The sequence below is a fragment of the Cryptotermes secundus genome, unplaced genomic scaffold (genome assembly GCF_002891405.2).
Source record: "Cryptotermes secundus unplaced genomic scaffold, Csec_1.0 scaffold223, whole genome shotgun sequence".
Taxonomy (NCBI): Eukaryota; Metazoa; Arthropoda; class Insecta; order Blattodea; family Kalotermitidae; genus Cryptotermes; species Cryptotermes secundus.
In genome coordinates this window covers 1,244,698-1,262,326 of record NW_019742556.1, presented here as the reverse complement: position 1 = coordinate 1,262,326, position 17,629 = coordinate 1,244,698, and the positions used below count along the sequence as shown (strand labels likewise).

The 17,629-nt window shown below is 38.9% G+C and overlaps 2 protein-coding genes across 7 annotated transcripts in view; one reads left to right on the top strand and one right to left on the bottom strand.

Moving 5' to 3' along the window:
• Positions 1–205: 205 nt before the first annotated feature.
• Positions 206–9,933, bottom strand: LOC111873324. Of its 2 annotated transcripts, XM_023867955.2 has the most exons (4): positions 9,053–9,928; positions 6,413–6,549; positions 3,055–3,144; positions 206–1,081 (listed from the first exon to the last, which is right to left on the bottom strand). In XM_023867955.2, the coding sequence occupies exons 1-3, from the start codon at positions 9,482–9,484 to the stop codon at positions 3,066–3,068; spliced, it is 648 nt and encodes a 215-aa protein (XP_023723723.1). In that variant the 5' UTR covers positions 9,485–9,928; the 3' UTR covers positions 206–1,081; positions 3,055–3,065. The 2 variants fall into 2 exon arrangements, with proteins under 2 accessions (XP_023723723.1, XP_023723722.1); XM_023867954.2 differs by lacking the exon at positions 3,055–3,144 and having other exon boundaries at positions 9,053–9,933.
• A 59-nt stretch (positions 9,934–9,992) lies between these two features.
• LOC111873322 overlaps positions 9,993–17,629 on the top strand; it is a 177,932-nt gene continuing 170,295 nt past the window's right edge. For 4 of the 5 annotated variants that reach the window (XM_023867945.2, XM_023867941.2, XM_033755053.1 and 1 more), the window contains exon 1: positions 11,225–11,795. The gene's annotated coding sequence lies outside the window, so the exon portion shown is untranslated. Of the gene's footprint in view, positions 10,058–11,224; positions 11,796–17,629 lie in introns of those variants that run through there. The other variant, XM_023867942.2, reaches the window with a different exon arrangement.

The window sequence follows — 17,629 nt, the reverse complement described above, 5'->3', positions numbered from 1 at the left end:
GTTTGTGTGTGTGCGTTTTGCTGTGTTTGTGTACAGGTAGAGACCTTGCGACGAGCTGATCACCCACCCAAGGAGTCCTACCGTATGTGTAAGATCTAGAAAAACCGAAGTGAACGGAGAAGTTCATGGAGGTAGGCCTAGGCCCACTGGGGCTGTAGTGCCAAGGAGGGGGGACAGAAAAAGAACTATATCACCACACAAAACCCAACGCTATAGTCCTGATGCTCACATCATTAAATAACCAACTTAATAAAAGAAGCAGGAAAAAAACGGTGAACTAAGACGACGGCATTGGGGTGTTTTTTTAATTAAGTTTACATTAAAAGTTTATTTTGATTTCTGTCAAACTGGTTGGTGGACTATTGGTTAGATGAATTTATATGCAGAGTTATTAATGTAACTTGTGCAGTAATTAATACCCTTAACAGTAAATAATTTAATGAGGGTCCATTTCATAATAATTGTTGATTGCAAGGGCGGAAGCATTTAATTATTCCAGTTGACGTAATCAAACAAATACAACAAACGGGCTTGGAGCTTCACGGCAGCATGTAGTTCATGTTCATACTGAAACAGTTTGCGCCACAAACTGCGCTTATATCGAAGGTGTCAATGGGCAGTCAAGCACACAAAAACGTTCACAATTAAATAAGTTTCATGGTAGTGAACTATTCTGTTAGTAATTAAAAATTTTAGCTTTGTGGGCATTCTGTATCTTTTCATATATCATCAGATATTATTTCAGTAAAACGCTCCCAATCTAAAATGTAGCCGATTCACTCTCATCCCACCATAGAAATGTTATAGGTCTATATCCAAAAACACTGCTAATTTATTAAGAGAATAATCCTACTGTTAACTGAAATCAGAAACAACTTTGCATTAATCTGAATTGCTGCTGGCTGAATGAATTGATGATGACATGGATTCATAAGGTGTTATATTATAGTAGACACTGGCAAAAGATGAGCGTAGAGATGGGGTGATTTCTTCAACACCTGCTAAAGGTGCCGGCAGTCTAGCAGAACTGCTGGATGCTTTGCGTTTAATGGATACAATGCTGGGGATTCTTGGAATGACACTGAAAACAGACGAATAAGAATATTGTATAATGTAAAGAAGTATAAATTGCTGCAGATTTAGAGCTCAGTCTATTTGCTTGCATGTGATGAAGCAAATTCTTATTTTTTGAGAAGTTATGATAATCTGTTGACTGATCAAGCCTCCACATAGACCGATATGACAAGAAGTATTTACACAAACATTACCTCACTTGCATGTAGCAGGCCGCAAGTATCTCACTGTATGAATTCTGGAATGATGCTCCATTAAAAATGTTAACCATAAATATATAACAAAATCTGTTCAAAACCCAGAACAGTTTTCACTCTTAATAGGTTTAAAATAAATTATCTAGGGTGATTATTTTTTTTAAATCAGATATTTGTAAAAGCATGGAGAAATTCAAAACAACAAATTCAAAATTATTCATTATTAGTAACAGCTAACACTTTACAATAAACTGCTGCTTTCATTTTCAGCGTAGATTTCTTACAGATACGTTGTAAATTATGCTTATTTTGTTTATATGAGAATCTAGGGATCTGTGATGGGGGCCCCAGAACAATCAAAATGTGTAGGCCCCTATCAATAACAACAAATTTAGGTTATGGCTTAGTTAGTTAGTTATTGGAGAGGGTGGGTTTCCCCATTCACTTAGACCAGTATTGGTCAACTGTGTTTCCCTCTATGATATTGTACCAGTCTCTATACCCTACCGATAATGGTGCGTACCATCAGTCCCGACCAAGCCAGTGAGTTCTCAACTGGCTTGGCTGTATCTATAATGCTTCCCCCAACTATCAGAGGCCTTAGAGACTGCTGTTGGGCAGGAAACGTCCTTGAATTTGGCTCAGTGATCTCCTTTGGAGATATGAGGTTCTTTTACATTCCGTAAAGTTACGACACGGGACACACAGCTTAAAGTCCCTCCTGGAGGACTTGTTCCCTGAAATTTTCCGCACTTAAAAATTCGACGACCTCCGCTGGGTATTTGAACCCGCGTACCACGAGTCATGAGGTGGGAATATTACCTCTAGACTACGGAGGCCGCTTAGGTTATGGCTTTCTTTGTTCTTATTTATCATAATAATAATAATACAAACTACCTTTTAGTGATTTCAGAGAAGGAAATGTCACAATAAAATCTGTGGACTCTATATCCATTTTGTTGAGGCCCTGGTTGCTCTCACTTAGATGATATTAATATATTTTAATCCATATTTACGCATTATAACTGAACAGCTTGTAGCGATCTACCATCCAATTTCTGTCAACTTGTTAAAAAGTGTTGTTAAGATTACTTTAGTTCAGTGGCAGCTTCTGAGAATGGTCAAACTGCAGCCACTCAAATTACATATACTCTATTTGCTCAAATATAATGCAGTGAATTAAATTTTCTCTGCTACTTAAATATAAAGACAAAGCCCATTTCTTACTATCCATGACTGCTTGAGGCATATCCACTGCAACTTTAATGGCTGTTATAATTGTCATCCCTGTAACAATTTCTGAATGGAAGTTTCAGTGATTATTTTATTCCTGTTTGACATAACTTTGCTCTCCCAATGCATTATTTCTTTGTAGAACTGTCTTCAAATTCATGTCCCTTGCACTTTAATATAGCAGACAATATGCAGATAAATATTTTAATATATTTTCTTCACAGAAGCCATCAAAGTGATGTTCTATGTTACCAACATATACATAAATTCACAGATATGAAATCAATGCAATATTTTATATAGGATATAGAGGGGAAAAAATGCCACTAATTTAGCTACTCAGTCACAACTTTCAAACTACACATAAGAAATAACCAATCTTCACAATTTCAGAGATGTACAGTGATTTATAATATCTTTACATGAATTTAAAAAAAAGCAAAATGGCGTTATTACCATACAGGCGTAGGCACACATATGCTCTCTCTTTCCTTGATATTAGAACAATTTAATCTCTTTTTCCAAATTTAGTATGTATAAAACTATGTACCTCTAATCTGTTTAGGCTTCTTCAACGTGGCTACGCGGTCTCAGTACAATGCGTGGGTCTGATTCAAGCATGCGTTCACTCTCTTCAACACTGAAACAAACACATGCAAGCAGATGCATACATATTCAGATGTTAGTAAGCATGTTATTCAAAACAGTTTGCTACTCACCTATTCACTACTAGGATCACAGTATCTCTGACTGATCTCAATTTACTATATGATTTATCTGACAGCATAAAAAGAGAAGGGAGAAAAGAAACAAAACAAAATTAGTATATTAGCAATGTTAACTTTCATGTTTCCACATTCAGCATAAAAAACTGCACAAACTACGGGCTATATGATTTCTGCTCTTTCCCCCCGGGGTAAAGTGGCTGGGGCGTGGATTTGACACACTTCCATCTAGTGCTGAGATTAATAATGAGTGGAGCTATACTTCCACTTCTTTATACGTCTTCATGATGTGGTGCTTAATTAATTAAGCAAGGGGACAGCTTTGCCTTTTACCTTACCATCACAAATGTTCTAGTGTTAGCAGTTGTGGAATCCTACTAACAAAAGTACCAGGGTGACACAGGTATAAATTATGAAGCTGTTCCCGTTGTCTAATGGTAGAGTCACATTTTTAGATGCAGAATTGAAACCATAATAACCACAGTCATATTTCAAATACAAGGCATGTGTGCAGACTATTACAGTACAAGCTTTGATAAATGTAAAATATTTACATCTCTGATACATAATAGCTATATTATGAAGTACAAAGTAAATTATTTTGACTTCGAATAAAGCAACAACCTTGTCTGCCTGACAAGCTCCAAAAGTAAATTTCTGAATTAAAAATACTGTTTAGTTTCAATATGAAATGACATAAAATCTGCTCAGAGAGAAGTGTTTTCTATGTTACTATTACAGATCAGTATAACTCAGCATCTGGTTATGTCAGTAGGTTCACTATCATCTAAAAGTTTGGAATTACACAGCTGAGCTCCTTTTATCTGTGGAATTAGCAAAATTTTAACTTTCTTGCTGTGTATGGAGTCTATTATAAAACTAACAAAACAGACTTCAGAGACACTAATATTATTAGAAATTGAAATGTGCATAATTTATCGCAAAAAGGAATTGACTGAGTTGTTACACACTGATACAAGCCAAGGCTGCAGCATCAATTAACTGTTACGTCTTTCTACGAAAAGGTCCAAGGTCAACAAATGAATGCAAATACCAGATTAGCCACACATTCCTGTGATTGGAAATCGTACAGCAAGCACTGACTATGTTATTTGAGCTGCACATTTGTCAGCGTGAATATACTGCAAAGAGTAAGTGTCTTACCAATATGAATGGTGTCAGTTTTAATTATTACATGTAAACAAAGAGAAGACAACTGGAGAACTTATATTTTATGCTGTGAAACAAAATATGAATTCATGTAATACCTGTTTTCACATTAAACACTAATTATTTGTTCCTGGTTTATTTAAACAATACTTTTGTTTATATACACTGAATGTCCAATTAATTTAGTGTAGTGGCCCCTAAACTTTTTTAGTTTGAGGGGCACCTGGACATCATGTAGTTCTCTGCAGAATGGCTTGGAAAATTTATTTTTATGCCATTACTTGAACTAGAATCATTAGTAGTAGCTGAAAATAAGTCACATCATGGTCTGCACATACCAAATGATGAGAACAATAACACATCAGCGGCAACAACAATAAAAGCAATCACACATAATCAAAAATAAAATTTATATAAGAGATTGCAACATATGTAAAGCTGAGAAAATGTTATGCATTTATTTTTTCAGATACTGGAAAAAAAAAACACCTGTTACTCGGTTTCCATGACGGAGCACAACAGTTTTGCTGAAACATGGTTTGGGAGCGAGTGATTTATTGATTATGACTTGAAGGGGTCACAGCTTAATTCAAGATTATATTCCAGGATATGCCTAGATAGAATGAGGAAGACCATAGAAAGAAACTCATAACAGTTGGTTTCTGGGCTGAAATATGAACCCAGGACTTTCTGAATATGAAGCAGTTCTGCTAATAACTGCAACATTTCGCTGATAATGGGGTTGATCCATACAACTAAACAAGAACAAAACACTTGTATCAGCAGACATCATATGACTCTCTTCAGCATATAAACGTGGCACTCGACATATCAAAACAGAAATCCATTTTTATAATTTATTCACGACACAAATCTATTTAATCAATACATGATTTCCTGATAAACTACCATGGTACATATAGAAACATTATACAGAATCTGTTAAAAATACCGTTTCTTGCTAGGTGAAAGCGGTTTCCATGTATAACACTGAAAAACTTAGCGGTTGATGAATGAGGTACTAAACTGTTATTCCAGAAGTTCAATTGGCATGAAGGTCAATTTTAGAAGGGTTACATGGGTTCAACTATCCCCCTCTGGACTGACATGACACAAAAATGTATGCCATCATTAGAAAGTTACCAGATTCTATTTTCAACACAAAGCTGGTATTCATACACCACTGGGAAATTTAAACATACATGCACAAGACTTCCCTTCCATAAGGTTGCCTACACAACTTCAAATGTACCCTGCTTCGTGGAGTAGGTGGACTTTATTTTACAACTTATATAATGATACATAGATTTGAAGAAAGCAGTCTTCTGGCATTTGGCACCGTGTATATGTGGTGTTAACCGACGTTTTGGAGGAACGTATCGCCTCCATCTTCAGGGTACTCATGGTCTCTTCGCTTGCAGATTTCTTATATATATATATTTTTTTCTTCTACCCTGAAGATGGAGGCGATACGTTCCTCCGAAACGTCGGTTAACACCACATATACACGGTGCCAAATCCCAGAAGACTGCTTTCTTCATAGTCACTGCCGTGAAAGCCTCAAATCTTACATACATAGATTTGTTAATCAGTATTTTAGAATACCCCATAAAAATAATTACCATACTCCGGGCAACAGCAGCTAGCATTTATCGATTTAATTTTGTTTCAGTAGGTGGGTGGACAATATTAATATGGATCATAGAAAGATGGGATGTGATGGTATGTATAGGAACCAGTGGAGGGCTCTTGTGAATACAGTGATGAACCTTCGGGTTCCATAAAATGCTTGGAAGTTCTCAAGTAGCTGCACAATTGGTGGCTTCTCAAGAAGGGCTCAGCTCCATGAGAGTGAATTCTGTTTCAGTGAAATGACAAACAGAAAGTTGGGCTTGTACAAATTTAAGTCACCAATGCAAATCAAATGACCATGTTTTGCACTCTATGCGCATACATTACACTAATTTATTTATTAGCAAATCTCAAATATCATAAGTTAATGCTTATAATTACCATTCTTTGTTGTCACTCCCCATCAACTTCCGAGTCTCCTCTTCCTCGGAGACAGTGGGAGGATGGTATGAAACTTCTGACACGGGAGCATACTGAGCTGTCACAAGGAGATCTGTAGATGGGTTCAGAGTCAAAATCTGTAACACAATGTCAGTGCTGTAGAAGGGAAAACACCAAGAAAATTTAACCCACAGTAATATTTTCTGTTACATATTTCACAAGCAGAGACTAAATATTGGTATACAAAAATGTAACGTGCTAGGAAAAGTGAACATAGTACAAAAATCATTTTCATTTAAAAAGTTTGATAACCATTAAAGGAAAGTGTGTTTTTTAGGAATAAGGTGTTTTCTTTCTCCCTACAACCTTTGTTGGAAATATTTTTTGCTCCCATAAATATTTAGTAAGTTACACTCAGAGATGCAGATGAATTTATGTCAGCCTCATGCCAAGTGTTTGTTATTGTTTTCCAGTTTCAACTACAATTAGAATTTACAACAAATTTTTGTTAAACTTCCCTATACCAAATTCTGTGAATGTCTGTTCAGGTTTCTTGAGTTGTTACCAGCATGCAGAAGGACATGGCAAAGCTAATACACATATTTTTTCAACCTTTCATTACAAATGTAATGAGTGTGAGCTCACTCTTGTCCCAAGCAGATCTGCATCATATGGAGGCTTCTCACAATTCTCAGCTCAGTAATCATATTACATGGCTCAATACATGTTATGAATGGTTACATGAGACAAGAAGTAAGGATTTCATTACGTGGCTCAATACATGTTATGAATGGTTACATGAGACAAGAAGTAAGGATTTCATTACGTGGCTCAATACATCTTATGAATGGTTACATGAGACAAGACGTAAGGATTTCGTTACGTGGCTCAATACAATGAATGGTTACAGGAGACAGAAGTAAGGATATCATTACATGGCTCAATACAACATGTTACGAATGGTTACATGAGACAGAAGTAAGGATCTCATTACATGGCTCAATACAATTATTCTAAGGCCACGCCATAGCTTAAGCGATTAGTCGCTGGCTTCCCACCACTGCGATCTGGGCAAGTGGGATTTGTGATGGACAAAGTGGCACTGGGGCAGGTTTCCTCCAAGTACTTCGGTTTCCCCTGCCAATCTTCATTCCATCAAATTCTCCACAAATAAGAATATCTAACTAATTTTAAATTGTAATCAACTGTAAACAATTGTTAACTATTGTAATTTTAATCTTACTCATATATTAAATTGTTAATATTCAGAATTAACTTGACTTGTCCTATATCATGAACAATGATCTACAGTGACGAAATAAATAAATAAATAAATCAATCAATCAATACAACATGTTACGAATGGTTACATGAGACAGAAGTAAGGATCTCATTACATGGCTCAATACAACATGTTACTAACATTTACATGAGACAGAATTAACGATTTCTGTAGGAAGTTTCATGACTTCAACTGCTTTGGTAAAATGTGTATGAAACTGCAATTATGAATTTGAAACATTTTCCAAACAAACAGAGACAGACAAATTCAATTTCATAAAGTTATGGTAGAACCAAAGCTCACATGTAGATTCAGAGCAGGGACTTGGTCATGAAGATTGGAAAATGTATGGAAACCACTGAAATTACATTTGTAAGAAGTGCAGTGAAGTGAATTAGAAATATAAAAATTAAAGATGGGCTGGGAATTTTTAATTTGGGTGATAAAAATTTGAAGCATACCAGTTACATTTACATTTATTTATCATTTCATGGATCCAATCATCTCCCCGTAGGGCTGGATATAAAACATGTCACATATTACAAATTCATGATGACTACACATCATTCATCCTTGGTCCAATAAAGTCTGAATGGAAAATTCATGTTTTACAAGTGGATGCTGGATATATCCCTAGACAGATTTGAACATACTGACCACGAGGAAGTGTGTTACACCAAATATTAAAACAAACATGCTCTTTAAGGAGACAGAAAGGGGGTATGCACATGCCTAATCCATGATGATGATGATGATGATGTAAGAGATAATGTTGAGTATGTAACCAGATTTAACTGTATGAGGTACACTACATATTTACAAAGACAATGATAGGTGGTGTAACTGGGCTTAGACCTCAAAGTTACATTTACATGATCACCCAACTCATTATTATAACGCATGGATTTTTTGGTTTAACTACATATTCTGAGAAAATTCAAAAGAATATCATCTTCTGAAAATAACTCTTCCTTAACTTCTATTTAATACAAAACATGATTGAGTTCTGGTCATCAGCAAATTGGATATGCAAGAATTTTATTCATATAAACATAAAATGATATTTCACAAGCCATGGCACAGAAATCAGATTACTGATTATATATATTTCAACCTGCCAAGGTTGACGTGTCATCAAAGTTTAAACCTATGGACATTACAATAATGTAAAAAGGTTTTACCCTTCAGAAAAAACCCGTTTTATATGATCCCATTATAACTACATCATCATTTATTTATACTATACTGTCATAACAACTGATATGTCACGTTTAACACAAGTAACATATATTTCATAGATAACATAGACAATTTTTAGCATGACATAAAACAGAAATATTTTAATTCAAAACTCTTACCTGTCCATTTCCAACTTGATTATCTAGCTGTCTTGCAAGCCTCTGTTCTTTACTTGGGAAACATGGGCATCCTTTTGTTCTCCAAATCATGCGGGCATAAAGACCAAATGACAAAATGCACAACAGCACTACTATTACCCCCACAATCACGATAACAATATCACCTGCTGACTCTGCATCACTATTCGGAGTCTCACCAACTTCTGTATCATGTTGTTTTGTGTCATACAAATCCACAGATCCTTCTATAATCATTACAAGACCAGCAGCTAACGCGACCAGGCCAAGAATAAGTAAAGCCCACTGGATAAATCTTGTTCGAATAGAACCATTAGGAAACGGAAATTGAAACCAGTTACTGATAGGTGTCCAATCATTCTGTTGCTCATATGTAACCGTTGTAGGTTGGTAAACCGGTCCGATTGCTGGCATTTTGATGTTTAATATTGAAAATATTACCACGTCTTCGTCAGGTTAGGTTTCCTGGTAGAGATTTTCAGTTCTGTTAACCTCTACAACCGCAGACACGGGTTACGGAACGTAACACCTACCTTTACTGACTAGATTCACACGCCCAAGAACCCGCACGACCTTTACTGCGCTGTAGTTCTACTGAATAGCGTTGTATTCATTCCACACACCTATACGTGATCACCATTTTGGCTTCCGTGTCACCAAGGCCATGTCCATATGAGTCATCTGCTTGGGGGATTCAAAAGTTCTAAATAATTTAATGGACAATGTTGTTTAAAATATAACCAGTTCATAAATTGTTAATTCTGTTTCCGTACAAATTCATAAGGTATTCGAGGACTGTAATAATTTTCATCAAACATGATGGACTTCTCCAAATGTGCGACCTCTAAGTAAATGCAGTTGGCAACTCTCACACGTTAGCCAACCTTACACAATCATTATCAGAATGTATTGTCAAGATTTAGGGGTGACTACGGAAGGGGGTTTGGATTGGTTCTTGGATTTATCGACCACGTTAACACACGACTCGTAAGTACACTTTACAGATCACTGACACACACAGACTAGCGTCCTCAGTCTATTACAGTCTCCATCAGCCGTTTCTTGGCAACACAGGAACTTAACAGTCTCGGTGAATTACCCACTCCAGATATCATATATAAAGTCTTTTCTCAGCCGCACTTTTGCAACTAAATCTTCACAGCCTCCCTCACATATAGAACTCTTATAAAATGAACTCGATGTTAGAGTCAGAGTGAGAGTTACTTAACGACTGGCGGTTTACCGACAATCAGTTTGTCTTGGCCACAAGTACCACGAGACTCATGACCAGTGTTTTTTCAACGAAACACTTGCAGTCATAATGCTTACGTAACATCCTCTCTGACGAGAGGATAAGTCTCTCGTTCACAATTGCTGCTGGCCCGCGTCAGCGTAGTCATTCTCATGTCCGAGTCCCGCGGCGCTCATGACCACATTTTACCGTTTTCAGATTCGACATTCCCCCAACCTGGAGGGCTAGGTCCAATTATTTATATTCCTCGGGGACAGGGTGGCCCAGTTATACCCCCAGGCACTGGGTTCTCTTTTTGTTGTCTCCTACGATTCGCAGGGCTACGGTGGAGGTATTCGACCTCGACTCCACACCGTTGAACTCGTTTCTTCAAACTGCCCTGCTCATAACATCTCGGCACGGACTACATAGAAAAGACCGCTTTTCCAACAGTTGGTGCATTGTTGCATGGATATTTGTTTCCGCGGGAACGTGTTTACTGAGTCATTGCTCAGAAACGGCTGTTGTATATTTGCCTATCTCGCAGTCATTGCATAGCAGCGGTTGTGCGCGCTACATTCTGAACTGGCAGTCATAAAGACGGCAGAATTCGCAACAAGCATGTCCACATGCATCACTCTTTGAAGGCACCTGAAATACAAACTTGAATATAGATTTGCTTTGTTGCAACTACACTATTTTAAATTTTAAATTCCTAAATGAATATATCTATACTTCATACTGCCAATACAAAAATAAAACAAATTCCGTGGCTTGAGTCCGCAAGCGAACTATGTTGACCAAGGGACCGCTGCTTGTCGGCGAAGTTAGTGTCAACTTTTTTTATAATGCCAATAGCCAATATAAAATAAAGAACCCTTTTACAATCATAAGTACTGAAAGAGCAGATTGTTATGACTAACTGTTCTTTCCACCCGTAAGCGCTCGAGTACAAAATTTCTTTGAACTGTTTAAGCCTGGCAGAGTAACAGAATGTCGTAACGAAACTACAACCGCAAACGAAAAGAGTGTAGAAGTAACGCTCCGCCCTCCTTCGGTTTGAAATTTCAGCTCATGCGTGATGTTCAGAAGCAGTCTCTTGCCTACAGTTGTCCGTAGCAACGGCGCCAGAAACATCAAATAACTGTTGGGTTTGCGTCGCTTCCTGGTTTCTACTTTCTAGACTATTGGAAGCAGAATTAAAATGTTAAACCGTGTATCGTGGAAGAGAGTTTAGTGCTTGGCGTAGCGCTCAAGATCGCTCAAGATCAAGGCAGGCGCACATGTTTCACTGACATAGCCATGTATCGAAAACGATTTGTTCGCGAAGAGTGTCGTTTCGTAACGGAGTAGAGCAGTTAAAGTTTTGTTCTGCGAAGTTAATGAAAATGAAAGTAACATAAAAAGTGTTTGAAGAGTCAAATGGGTACTGACAACGCTAGCGGATGGACTTTTGAGATCGCAAAGGAACTGACTCCAGTATTCTTATGACCGGTAAGTGTATTATAAATATTTAAGCTTCTTATAATGACTGCATATTATTTCAGTCATAAATGTTAGATTGTGATGAAAATCGCATTTGTTCTGAATATGTTTTTGCATGTGAGATATTTTGGTTTCTGCAAAGTTTAAAATTCAAACTCGTGTAATATAGTTTGTACGGAACGTAAATACCAAGTTCTTTTGTTAGATTTGAGTTTCTTTTGACGTTGACTATGCAGATTACCGTCTTCGTGTTAGACATCGACGTTTCGGAGGATCTAATCTACCAAATTACTTTAAGTAACCTCCCAGAAACCTGGAATCCAATGTTTGTAGCTATCTTTTTCTCAAGTGATACAATTTACTAGGATACAAGACAAGGTCAAAGTCAAAGTTAATCTTACGTGGTGTCGAGTCGCATCTGCGACCCAATACCAAATTTTTATTATTGTTAGACCGTTGCGGGTTTGTTCATGTGAGGCGCCCTCTCTGACGAGAGGACGGGTCTGTCGTTCGCAATTGATGATGCCCCTTCCCAGCGCAGTCATGTTTACCGCTGTAAAAATCAGTAGTACTTGTCTACATTTACAATTTTACGTAACGGCATTGTACACGGTTTTCAAGAGTTTTGTATCTTGTGGATGCCTAATATTTACACGTTTTTACATGTAACTCTAGCATATATATATATATGTACAATAAACATAACACTTGGCCCAGCAGATCATGTTCTATCTCATGTAGCTCATATTACAACGGCTGCATAGTCACTTGAACGGTCATACGCTTGACCGTCGCCAAGCAAAAGCCTTTTATATTTTCTGTGTCGGGCTTCACATTTTCCCATGTCGCGAGCATTTGCATTTTCATGATTCTTTATGACCTCTGCTTGCTGCCTGCAGAATTTTATTATGTAATCATAACCATACGGTACTTGGAAAGCCACGTTCAACTCGCGGACCTGTGTGCGCTTCGGGTATTTACCAATATAACTGAAAAATGTTCTGTAACAACTTGAATCACACCAGCAGTTTTGTTTTTGTCCATGAGTTATCAGCAAACGTTATACTAACATATTCTAAAATTACCTTGAACTGTCGTATGCTGTAGTAATGATGTCAACATAAAAATGGAAGAAAATTAACATTTCTTGGAGTCTTTAGTTAGAAAATTCTGAAATGACATTCTTTTTAGCACCCCCGAAACTTGAAGTAAATATTTCGTTCCTTGGAGCTTCGGGTAAAGCCTGCTACCTGAGCAAACCCGGTTTCGGGAACATGAGTGTAATATGAAAGTTGTATGATTGAGATGATATTGGATTATGACCCTGGCTGTTCCTTTGCGACTCGGGTGGACGGGTGCATGGTGACTCGACAGGGGCAATGAAGCGGTTCTTACATAACTCCGACTGTTTTAAAAAAGTGACCAATAACACTGGGCGAAAAAAAGAGCTAGTTCTGGCACTTATACAGAAGTTTTCCATCACCCACCCCCTCCACTTTTACTAAGTGCTCTAATTTGAAGACGTAATGAGAACATTTTTTCCCCTTGGCACTACAGCCCCACTGGGCCTAGGCCTACCTCCATGGACTTCTCCGTTCACTTGGTTTTTCTAGATCTTACACATACGGTAGGACTCCTTGGGCGGGTGATCAGCTCGTCGTAAGGCCTCTACCTGTACACAAACACAGAAAAACGCACACAAACATCCATGCCCTAAGTGGGATTCGAACCCACGATCCCGGCTGCCGAGCTAGCGAAGACAGTACATGCCTTAGACCGCTCGGCTACCATGACCGGCGTAATGAGAACACCATAAGCCGGTGTAAAACTTCGTGAATCACCCTGTATAATCTCACATTTCTGGACTCGCTTTTTGGCTTTACCCCTATTCCACAGTAATTCTGAATCATGTAACAGTGTGAGGAGCCAATCACAGTGGCCGCGCGGTCTAAGGCATGAACATTCTTCGCCCGCTCGAACGCTGGGATCGTGGATTCGAATTCCATTCAAGGCATGTATGTGGTGGTGGACTTGCGACGGGCTGATCCCCTGTCCAAGAGGTTCTACCGATTGACTCAAATTAAGAAACAGAAGTGAAACAAAGCGTTTCACGGATGCCCTGTTCTCCAGTGGGAGCAACAGGAATAGAAGAGGAATTAGTCTGATGCTACCATTAGATTAATTTTAAACCGGATTTTTCTCGTTTGAAAAGGAAAACTACAGTCGACGTAGAATCAAAGCTTGTTTGTGTCAGACTTTCCATGAAACTGAAATAGAAATTGTTAATAAGAAAGCCATTGGGTCGGTATTGGTGTATACCAAGGAAGGCGATATTTTGTGTGGAAAGAAACGAAATATTCTTTCAACAGAACGTGTTGCTATGCGACCTCGCCATTGTGTTTATTAGCTGTAGACGTCATCGCTCGCATAAAGCGCTGGCCTTTGTCAGGATATGCTTGTTATGAAGAAGCTATTCGACACCGTTGAAAGATTCTTCAGTGTAACCTCCCATTGCAATCAAGTTTTTTTCCCCCCTTGGCACTACAGCCCCAGTGGGCCTAGGCCTACCTCCATGAACTTCTCCGTTCACTTCGGTTTTTCTAGATCTTACACATTCGATAGGACTCCTTGGGCGGGTGATCAGCTCGTCGCAAGGCTTCTACCTGTACACAAACACAGGAAAACGCACACACACAAACTAAACATCCATGCCCTGAGTGGGATTCGAACCCACGATTCCGGTTTCCAAGCGAGCGAAGAGAGTGCATGCCTTAGACCGCTCGGCTACCGTGACCGGCCATTGCAATCAAGTACATAAACAAAATGTGCGTAGGAAATTAGGCTACAGTATGTAATTAAGTTTTTCGTGGATTAATAATTACTGTTCCCTTTGTAAATAATTTTCTGAGTACATCGACTCAAATTCGTCAGTGGCGTATCATGAAATTGTGTTCGAAACAACCCACGAGGATTAAGTTGCTATTTCTACTATTTCGTATTTCATTCATTTTTTTCTCTCTATGACTATGAACACACACAGCGACATCGGTCGTACGACAGTCGGACCAAACCACAACTTTATCTCGCCTTTGATTGTCTGGATGCAGCCAGTGCTATGTTTCCTTCTGCCTCCGTTTCTATTTTCAGCGTCGGTGTAAATACCACATGACAAGTACGCACTCTCGGTCCATCGTTCATTGTTCCTTCATCAAAACTGAGATTCGGGGCATATAAAGTCGCTGTAGTGTGAAAATGAGGTCGTACGGCAAAAAAAATCGTACGACATTTTCCGTACGACCGATGTCGCTGTGTATGTTCCTAGCCTATGGCTAGGAACTCGGCCGCCTTTTCAGTTTCTTAATTTTATACACAGTCGGTAAGCTGTTACAGATTCCTATTTTAACCTACGTAAGCTGTTGTAATGTCGGTTACGGTAGCCGAGCGGTCTAAGGCATGTACTGTCTTCGCTCGCTCGGAAGCCGGGATCGTGGGTTCGAATCCCACTCAGGGCATGGATGTTTAGTTTGTTTGTGTGCGTTTTTCTGTGTTTGTGTACAGGTAGAGGCCTTGCGACGAGCTGATCACCCGCCCAAGTAGTCCTACCGAATGTGTAACATCTAGAAAAACTGAAAGTGAACGGAGAAGTTCATGGAGGTAGGCCTAGGCCTACTATGGCTGTAGTGCCAAGGGAAAAACCTGTTGTCACGCCCTATATGATCTCTGTATGATGTTCTATGTTCTATTTTAACTTCTTGAGGCTGTTTTACTATTATCAAAGCTTATTTTTATGAAAGTCGGTTCCTTCCAACTGCATCTCTTGTCCATAAGATATACGAAGGTGCTTTAATGTAGAGAGATGGTCTAGCCACCCTCACGCACAACAAATTCTATTCACGTATATCACTGATTCACGTCGTTAAGGATATGCCACTAGGGGCAATGAACTATTGCCAGTGCGTTGACAACAAAGAATATTTTCCTAGAAATATAAGTTTGAGGTGTTACTGATTGTCTTCAGGCATTGTCGTATTAATGATAAGACCTGTATGAGGCCAGTGGATCATTCTTTCTTAGTTTTGCTTTGTTATTACCCTTTTTTTTTAGTTTTGGTGTGTACTGGCCCACAGGTAACGGCAGACCACTTGCTGAATAAATGATTGCTTTCATCAGGTTGGAATGTCTAAATTAATTTGTTTCATAGCGAGGAACGTTTGACGTCAGAATATTAGCATGGAGGTTTATAGCCTTACTGTACACATGCGTCTGTATGTCCGTGGGTTGTTTTACAACGCTGTCAGTATCCCAGATTTTATAGCATCGAGTGGTAGGACGTCTGCTGAGTAATGAACTAGAAGAGATTTGGGAGGAAGTCTTCATGGTCAAATAAGAACACTCACCTGGAATTTGCTTTGGGGGTTGAGCAGGACACCACCCCAAAGGTGTCTCCACTTTGTCGTGGTGGTGGGACTTGCGTGACTCTCTGACCTTCAGAGCTATGCCGGCGGTAGTTTAACTACCGGTAGGGTCACCCATGTCGGAAGTGTCAAAGGGTAGAGTCCAGACTAAGAGAGATACCCTGATCCTCCAGGTTGGGGGTTGGGCATGAGGCTAACAACCTCATCTTGTAAAAAGAATTTTGTTCCGAAACCTAACAACAAGCCTCGGCAGCACGCATTAGTTGTGGAGACTGGTTGTAGAGGAGGCCAAGGTTCACCCAGGGCTGTAGCGCCGAGTGGTGGGTAGGTAGGTATTGAGCAGGACAACGAAAGACCTCAGTTGGGACACTGCAATATTCTTCTCAGTTCGAGCTTTCCGAATACAAGTCTACAGCGTTAGCCCATGAGACAGTCTTCTCTGTTATATACAGGGTGTTCAATCAAGGAGGAAACTTCGCAACACCGTTGACCGGGCCCAATATTCCTCATAGATCGCTGCTCTAACTGTAACGACGCGCGTTTGTCAGTGATAATGACTCATTCCGCTATCCGCAATTAAGCAGCAATCTGTGAGGAATGTTGGGCCGGGTCAGCGGTGTTGCGAAGTTTCCTCCTTAACTGAACGCACTGTATAATTCGGTTAGGAATGTAGTAATATGAAGGAAAGAATACAGTTACTTGTCGAAACGTAGAAATTTCAATATTGGTCTTCACACACCTAAATAACTAACTTTAAGTAGCTGAGCACTTCTCGGGAAGCCACCAATTGTGCAGATACTTAAGACACTTCCCAGTAATTTATGTAACCCGAAGGTTTATTACCGTGTTCACAAGCGCCACTAGTTCCTATTCTGTGTTGGCTTAGGTCGTTTATACAGAGAATCCGTCCAGGTCTGAGACCTTTTGTGATATTTCATAACAAGCTTATTTTTTACGGTGAGTTATTAGCTCCACGCCCTACCCCCAAGCTGGAGGACCACCCTTTGTCGGTAGTCCACTCCTGCTTATTCAATATATTCTCAGCTTCCCCTTATATCTGGTAATCATCGCCTCCGTCCTCAACATAGAATAAAGTATACTTGAGAAACTACTTAATTGATCAGTGAAACGAAAAAGTAATTTTGTTAAGTTATTATACTCTCAATTTCCTAATGCGAACTTGTCCATTGTTATTTAGACAGAGTTTGCCGAGTTCTTATACGTGGTTCTGAATAACAGTCGAAAAATTCGCATTAGGATATCTGAACTGCTGAGGTTTCATGACGTTCCTTCTCGGATTTTTTTAAATTCGTGTTACATCGACAACACAGCACGAAACAACACAACAACACAAACACAACACAGCAACACAAAATAATGCAACACAATAAATAACACCACAAAACGAAACAGAAAACACAACACAAC